General features: G+C 34.8%; 2 protein-coding genes across 3 annotated transcripts; one reads left to right on the plus strand and one right to left on the minus strand.

Annotated features, from left to right (window-relative positions):
- Positions 1-3,417, plus strand: HDR (4-hydroxy-3-methylbut-2-enyl diphosphate reductase). Its single transcript, XM_012214086.4, has 10 exons — positions 1-355; positions 435-631; positions 1,070-1,249; positions 1,367-1,498; positions 1,652-1,726; positions 1,815-1,920; positions 2,024-2,118; positions 2,515-2,700; positions 2,808-2,894; positions 3,047-3,417. Exons 1-10 carry the CDS (start codon positions 94-96, stop codon positions 3,110-3,112), a joined length of 1,386 nt encoding a protein of 461 aa, XP_012069476.1. The 5' UTR covers positions 1-93; the 3' UTR covers positions 3,113-3,417.
- A 1,098-nt stretch (positions 3,418-4,515) lies between these two features.
- Positions 4,516-7,461, minus strand: LOC105634370 (protein DETOXIFICATION 33). 2 transcript variants are annotated; one of them, XM_012217221.4, is made up of 7 exons: positions 7,008-7,461; positions 6,296-6,837; positions 6,126-6,212; positions 5,928-5,984; positions 5,472-5,710; positions 5,094-5,299; positions 4,516-4,878 (listed from the first exon to the last, which is right to left on the minus strand). In XM_012217221.4, exons 1-7 carry the CDS (start codon positions 7,266-7,268, stop codon positions 4,783-4,785), a joined length of 1,488 nt encoding a protein of 495 aa, XP_012072611.1. In that variant the 5' UTR covers positions 7,269-7,461; the 3' UTR covers positions 4,516-4,782. The 2 variants fall into 2 exon arrangements, with proteins under 2 accessions (XP_012072611.1, XP_020534211.1); XM_020678552.3 differs by having other exon boundaries at positions 6,296-6,833; positions 7,008-7,147.
- Between the last annotated feature and the right edge of the window lie 299 nt (positions 7,462-7,760).

Here is a 7,760-nt window from a genome sequence, read left to right on the forward strand (position 1 = left end):
ATAAAACCAACACCACCGGTCCACCCCCAATCGCTCGCTCTACATTTTGTTCGTCCTTTCAGCTTTCACTTCCATCTCCACCTCTCTACTGCCATGGCTATCTCTCTGCAACTCTGCCGCGTCTCCCTCCGTACCGACCTCCTCTCCCGCGAAAACCTTACTCCTCTCAATCGCCGGAAACCTTTTTCAGTTCGATGTGCCGCTGCTGCTGGCGATGAGTCATCTTCCGTTGCTATGGAGTCTGAATTTGATACTAAGGCTTTTAGGCATAATTTGACTCGAAGCAAGAATTATAATCGGAGAGGGTTTGGATACAAGGAGGAGACTCTTGAACTCATGAGCCAAGAATATACTAGTAATTTTTTTTTCTTCTTTTGGTTTTGGGATTTGGTGTTATTTTTGTGGTTGACTTACGTGGGTGTTTGGTACTTCAGGTGATATTATTAAGACTTTGAAGGAAAATGGAAATCAGTATACGTGGGGAAATATTACCGTTAAATTGGCTGAAGCTTATGGATTTTGCTGGGGGGTTGAGCGGGCTGTCCAGATTGCTTATGAAGCTAGAAAACAGTTCCCAGATGAAAATATTTGGCTTACCAATGAGGTTATTCACAATCCAACTGTCAATCAGGTATTTACATACATTTGAATTTCGAATTTCTTGGCTAATTGTTGCTTCTTGGAGTTCTTTTTTTATTTTTTAAATTTTTTTGTGCTTGGCAATAAGAATGGAAACTACTAATATTATACAATCTTACTCTTACTACTGGTAATCTTAGCTTGGGCTTTTGGATCTTGATAGGCTTGACTTTAAAGATTTTCTGTCTTTATCAATTCCATCACCAAAGCCATTTCAAAATTAGCTTTTTACTAATGCTAATGAATTCAGTATTTTTTGGATGTTTGGATATTGAGAGTTTTTGCTTATTATGAATTAAAGATGGATGATTTTTTATATCTTATTTAAAGTTCTTGAACAGATGTGTTGGTCTGCCATCTCTCTCTCCCTTTTTTTTTTTCCAATATATATATAACAGTTAGTGATACTCTTGTATGCTCTTCATTGCAGCGTCTAGAAGAGATGAATGTTCAAATTATTCCTGTTGAGGAAGGGAGGAAACAGTTTGAAGTTGTGGACAGTGGTGATGTGGTGATTTTGCCTGCTTTTGGAGCTGCTGTGGAAGAGATGTTGACTTTGAGCGACAAAAAAGTGCAAATTGTTGATACAACTTGCCCTTGGGTGTCCAAGGTATCTTTGAAGAGATCGTCAACTGTTATAATCAATTTTAGTTGTTTCTTGTATATCTTTGATTTATTGCACTTCTATGTGTTTGACTATATGCTTACTTTCTAAACTTATATGAAGGTTTGGAATACCGTTGAGAAGCACAAGAAAGGAGACTACACTTCAATCATTCATGGTAAATACTCTCATGAGGAAACCGTAGCTACTGCTTCTTTTGCAGGAAAATACATTATTGTGAAGAATATGAAAGAGGTATGTCCCAAAGGCTAAAGGCCGTCATTATATTTCTCTTTTCTTTTAATATTTCAAAGTTCTTTAATGGGATTATTTATGTATTTCAATACTGTAAAGGAAATTTTGTAGACACCAAGCTTTCTGGTTCTAAGAAGTTCTTATTTTATACAGGCACAGTATGTGTGTGATTACATTCTTGGTGGTCAACTTGATGGATCTAGCTCAACGAGAGAGGCGTTTCTGGAGGTAAAGCTTTAGTTTCATGTTAACTTTAAGCTAAATATTTTGGGTTTTATGCGGAATTTTATAGGGTGAAATTTTGGCTTCCTTGCAGAAATTTAAAAATGCAGTTTCCGAGGGATTTGATCCAGATGTTGATCTGGTCAAAGTTGGTATTGCAAATCAAACTACAATGCTTAAGGGAGAAACAGAAGAGATTGGTGAGTTTTATTTATGATATATTGTTCCATCTTTAGCCGAGAATTTTCAGTTTGTTATTTTGAAACCTTTTCTTTACTAATTTCTATTTTCTAATATCTTCAGGGAAACTAGTTGAGAAAACCATGATGCGTAAATTTGGAGTGGAAAATGTTAATGATCACTTCATTAGCTTCAATACCATTTGTGATGCTACTCAAGTATGTCTTCTTTAATATCATTGTTTTAACAGTTCAATGTTCTATTTTTCATTAGAATTATGGGTAAATATTATTTTAGAGAAAATTCAACATCCTTAACTGATCCTTTTATTTTAATCTTTAGAACTCAAAATGTGTGCATTTCTTTCCCTTTTTTTTATATGAAATCGAAATTCTAGTAGTTGACAGCCTATGTTCCACACACTGAACTTGAACCTTCCCATTTTCAAGGAGACAGAAGGAAAACAAGTAACCTGAGATAGTGCAAATATTTGTATGAATCCAATTTGCAAGTTAGCTAGAAGGAAAGTTAGTTTATGCTAATTTCAACAAACATTGTTTAGTTCATCTGGTGTCATCTTCCACTAAATGGAAGCTTACTTGCCTATTTTGCAGGAGAGGCAAGATGCTATGTTTAAGTTGGTGGAGGAGAAGTTGGATCTTATTTTAGTCGTTGGTGGGTGGAACTCGAGTAATACCTCACACCTCCAAGAAATTGCAGAGCTCCGTGGAATTCCTTCATATTGGATTGATAGTGAACAGAGGATAGGCCCAGGAAACAGAATAGCTTATAAGTTGAATGTAAGTGTAGATTCTTGCACTTTCTTTTCTTCAACCGAGTTTTGATTTTTCAATTTGTCTCTCGTTAACTTGTCTTTTTTCCCCCTTTTCTAATTTTATTTTCATAGCATGGGGAGTTGGTTGTGAAAGAGAACTTCCTACCTGAAGGTCCCATTACAATTGGTGTAACATCTGGTGCCTCTACTCCGGACAAGGTAATTTATAATTTATCCATTGTTAAACATGGGATTAATTTTGTTATTGCAACTGTGTCTGACCTCGTTAAGTGCACGTAATAACATGCTTGTGAGTTTCCTCATACACAGATGATCTAACATTATTTTGTGTCTAATTCAATTTCGTATAGGTTGTTGAAGATGCCCTTGTCAAGGTATTCAACATCAAACGCGAAGAATCATTGCAAGTAGCATAAATTTAGTTTGTGGCGTATCATCAACAGTAACATTGCCAGTTAGACTGTATAACTGAGTGTATCATTAACAAGAAAGGCTCCACAAGATATGTGCTATACCATTTCATGTACTCAAATTCCTAATGTTGGTAATAGAGTGTGATTTTTAAGAGCTGGAATTTAGTGCATTGTGTTCTGGAATTTCTAACCAGGTTATTTTCCCTGGAAAAGAAACTCCGGAGTCCAACATAAGCTTGCACATATTTCACTCCTTGGATTTCTGAATAAGAGAAAATTAGTAATAGTAAATTACAAGTCATAAGAAATATCCCTGCTACCTTTTCTTATATGTATACAGCTTTTGTTTTAAAATTTTACATCGTGTCAAAATTTTACATTACTGCCTGTTTTATAACAATGGAAATGTTAATCCACTAATGTTTCCTTGTATAAATGATGAGGATACAATAATTGTTGTTGTGTCATGAATTGGCGGTGGCTGCTGTGTTTTGTCTGAAGATTGCAGTAGTTATAAAAGTGCAATAATCTATTGTTCATTAGCTGATGAAATCTTTTTTTTGTGAATTAAAGTCTGCTTTTATCACCAATATATATCAAACTCACCGAAAAAAATTGATGTTCAGTATTTGCTTGAAGAGCTGAAAAGGAACACTAGTCCATGTATCTGGTGAACAAACTAGGAGGTACAAAAAATATTCAGCCAAAACCACAAGCTGGCTACCATGTGTCGCGCACCAAGAACTCCCCATGCGCAAAGCCGCCGAGCCCGTGACACATGGTAGATGTTCCCTGCAACGAGGACGCCAAGTTGGTTCACAGGTGCCCAACTTTTTAGATAGGAGAGGCATGAACACCGTTTCAAAACGCCGATTTTAGTTTCCAAACCACCATTTTTAATTATAAAAAAAGTAAAATTCAAATCGAATCATTTGAATCGTTTTTAAACAATTTCTAAAAGGGTTTTGAAACTAAATTAATAATTTATTTTAAGCTTTTTTTTAATTTATAGCTTGAATTAGTAACAATAATTAATATTACTCTTGAAAAAAAAAATGTCTCACAAAGTCTTAAAATTTATTTTAAAAAATTATAATAAAATAAAAAAAAATTGAGAGTTTTTTTTAAAAACATGTCTTTTATGGTTTTAAATTAGAACCGTTAATTTGGATTTTCAAAAATGAAGAACCCGAAACTTTAAATATACGATTCCCGTTGCATTTTGAAATTAAGAACCATTTGACCATGGTTTGCTATCGGTTCGATTTTGATTCTGTGAAACTGAACCGTGGTCATGGCTAATCAGAACATGTTTTTGTAAACCATCATTTCCATTTCAGGGAACATCTACCATAGACACAGTAGCTAGCTAGTGATTAAGAAAGAAATTTGTGGATCAAGAAATTAGAAAAACTGCCCATTTTCTTATATTTTCTGAGTGCTGGTGGTTGGATGACCACAGCTTTTATTCATACAAGACCTCCTCTGCATTTTTCTTTTCTTTTTCAATAGACATAAGTATTACAAAGATGAGACAAAGTTAAAGTACTGTCTGTCAGCTTTAGCCAAAGTACATCGGGTGCCTCAAGTGAATTAACTGTATAACTGTTTATATATTTGGAACTACAAAATAAATTATATGAAAGCGAACCAGAAAAAATTTTGAAAAGCCATTAGGTTGTTCGATCGCCATTCATGTTAGGTTCTGATGGACTTTGCTGTTCTTGAGGTCCACCCCAGGTTTTAATGCGCTCTTCAGCTTTAGAAGCCTGCAATTATTTGGCAATTCTGTTAATCCTGCAATAAATTATTACATACTAGCAAGAATGTTCATATTTTGATTACATTTCATTACAGACTCACCAAACTTAGTCTTCGCATATTTTTGGTAAGCCATAACTTAAATTTGGAATTCGTTTGATCATATTAAAACAATATTTTATTACAGCTTACCAAACATAGCTTTAATGGAGATCATACTTACTTCTTTGAGCCAGTTAGTCCGAAGAAAGACGAGAATGAGAATGAATAGTTGAATTACATAACCAGCCAACATTCCTGTCCATATCCCCTTAACACCTAGCTTAAACTTGTATCCAAGCAAGGCACCAACAGGAAGTCCTATTATGTAGTAAGATCCAATACTAATCAAGGCAACTAAGGTCTGCCATCCTGCACCCACTGCTACTCCTGCAAAATGTCAATGCAAAAATATGTTTAGCGAGGGGCACCGTTATTGCTGAAATGTGAAAATGTAGATTTGTGATTAAGCCTCAAAAAGTTTAGGGGGCCACAATGAGAATCAACAAAAGTGAAGGGTTAAATTTATGTATTAGACGGATAAAATTTTGGTTGCAATTACCATGAAGCACAGGTAGGATGCTATTGAGGAAGATTGTTGCTGCTGTGAAGTAACCCAGATTTGATGCTTCTTTTATGACCACTGGTTTACCAGAGAACATCTTTGGAAAGTCATTCTTGGACACAATAATTATAATTGTGAATACAACTCCAATAATTAAGGATGTTAAAACAGTCACCAACACTGAAAATTTTGCTGCTTTAGGATTTCCAGCTCCAAGCTCATTCGATACTCGAACACTACAAGCAAATTAAAACTTTTAAATGTGACTGGTTAAAAGTAACAGTTAACCATAGCTCGTTCATTAGTATTGAAATCCCTTCTAGGAATATGAGATTGCATGTTCGAACATCTAGAGAGAGATAAATTAAACAAAGATGTCAAAAACCAAAATTTCCCAAATTTTTGAGAATTAAATCTGTTTCACTGTTATTTTCCAAGACTAAAGCTACTGACCTTATTGCTGCATTGAAACCAAGAGCAATCATAAGAGTCCATAGTTCCAGGTTCATGCTGCAATTTAAGAAGAAGCCTGAGATAATATATATAGGGTGTAGAAATTCTTTCCTTTTTCCTGCTAGAATAATATGATTCAAAAAATATAAAACTACTCATTGCACTTGAAAGAAAGAAATACAGTAACAAAATCCTTACCAAATGGAAATAGCATCTACTGCAATCTCTGGATTCTTTAACCATCCCACCATAAGAATCACAATCGTAAAATACCATAGCTCCAAGCTATCATCATCAAAGCAAGAAATATAAATTTGGTTACTAAAAAAATAAAATTAGAAAAAGAAAAAGAAATTTTGTGTACTAACCATAACATTACAGCAGATGCAAGTGAAAGCTTTACAAAACCAGCTAATGACGTAAAAGCTGAAAGGGAAAAACCAGTCCAGGCCTCTGGGAAAAAACCTGCGAGAACGTAAAAAGCCTGTCCTAGAACCACAAGCCACCATGAAATATTCCCTGCAATGGCAGCACCAAGCAGCCCTCGTTCCATTTTTGTCACAAGCACCCAATTCAACAACACGTGAAATAAAAGGGAAAATATTGAGATGATAGTCATAACCCAAACTTTGCTCTGTGCTTGGAGAAACTTCTGTATTGGAAAATTCATAGCATAAGCATACAATTGAGGAATAACCCATATTGAGAATTTTCCAGCAAGCTTTGAGATATTTTTGTCTTGATGAAGGAGTTGCAGTAATGGCGATGTGAAAACATAAACAGGTGTTAAAAATAAAGCTGTGACTCCAGTAATAGTCCATGATCTCTGCAAATAGATTCCAAGCATGTTCACTTGTCCAGCACCAACAGCTTGACCACATAGTGTCTCCAGAGCACTTCCCATTCCTAGCTAATACAGAGAAGATGAAATATAAAAACTCAATTAACCATTGATATGCTGATATTTTGAAAATGAACTTCATTTCAAATGAGTTTATGTTTAGATTCAATGAGTTTTTGACTCTCTGGCAATATAGTTAGTCTCTAGAAGAGCCTAAACAACTTAAAGTTATTACTTACCATTACTCCAAAGACGAAGCCTTCAATTACATTCTGAACAATAGAAACAGCAGCCAACTCTACCTCTCCTATATGGCCAACAAATGCAGAAGTAACAACTCCAATAGAAAATTGGGTTACTGCAGTTAACATAGCAGGTGTTGCAATTTCCCACATCTTCTTTGATTCATCCCAGCTTTTTTTCACTATCTTCTTTCTCTTCTCACCCATAACCTCCATCTCAAAATGCTTTTCTTGAACTGAACCTTCCCTTTCCTCCATTAGAATTGCTATTGATCTTCACCTCTGTTTATCAATTATAATGAGACAACCAAACTATACACATAAAAGAGTCGAAATTGCAAAACCAAAGGGATAAGATCTGGCTTCAAAAACAGACAGGAAATTCTTTTACTACAGGCTTTACGTGAGATGTCAGGATAGGGAAGGCAGAAAGTGTATTCTTTTTGAACTTTAGAAGCTGAAAAATATTTATACAGTCCTACTCTTTTCACTTTTTTATTATTTTATTTATTTTTTTCCCTCCCAGGTTGGTAGATCTCTATATGGTAAAGAAGGAATCACTGTCTCAAGTCCAAAGATCTATCATTCAAGAAAAAGTTAAGCAACCCATGCATTAGGTATAAAAAATAAGTAATTACTGTTGAGAATATTGACCGTAGGAAAAAATTAATCAAATCAAATTCAATTATATATTTAATATTGAGCTTATAATGAATTGGTCGTACCTTTAACACAAAATGACTTGAGCCA

This window comes from Jatropha curcas, chromosome 11, assembly GCF_041381405.1.
Source record: "Jatropha curcas cultivar XTBG-Jc1 chromosome 11, XTBG_Jcur_1.0, whole genome shotgun sequence".
Taxonomy (NCBI): domain Eukaryota; kingdom Viridiplantae; phylum Streptophyta; class Magnoliopsida; order Malpighiales; family Euphorbiaceae; genus Jatropha; species Jatropha curcas.

Bases quoted from the DNA above. Each gene is read 5' to 3' on its own strand.
- LOC105634370 (XM_012217221.4), bottom strand. From the start codon at position 7,268: ATGGAGGAAAGGGAAGGTTCAGTTCAAGAAAAGCATTTTGAGATGGAG. The intron at 5,711-5,927 runs GTCAGTAGCTTT...ATTTGCTTGTAG, and splicing joins GGTTTCAATGCAGCAATAAG to TGTTCGAGTATCGAATGAGC. The intron at 5,300-5,471 runs GTAATTGCAACC...GACATTTTGCAG, and splicing joins CATCCTACCTGTGCTTCATG to GAGTAGCAGTGGGTGCAGGA.
- HDR (XM_012214086.4), top strand. From the start codon at position 94: ATGGCTATCTCTCTGCAACTCTGCCGCGTCTCCCTCCGTACCGACCTC. The intron at 356-434 runs GTAATTTTTTTT...TTGGTACTTCAG, and splicing joins CATGAGCCAAGAATATACTA to GTGATATTATTAAGACTTTG. The intron at 1,250-1,366 runs GTATCTTTGAAG...ACTTATATGAAG, and splicing joins CTTGCCCTTGGGTGTCCAAG to GTTTGGAATACCGTTGAGAA.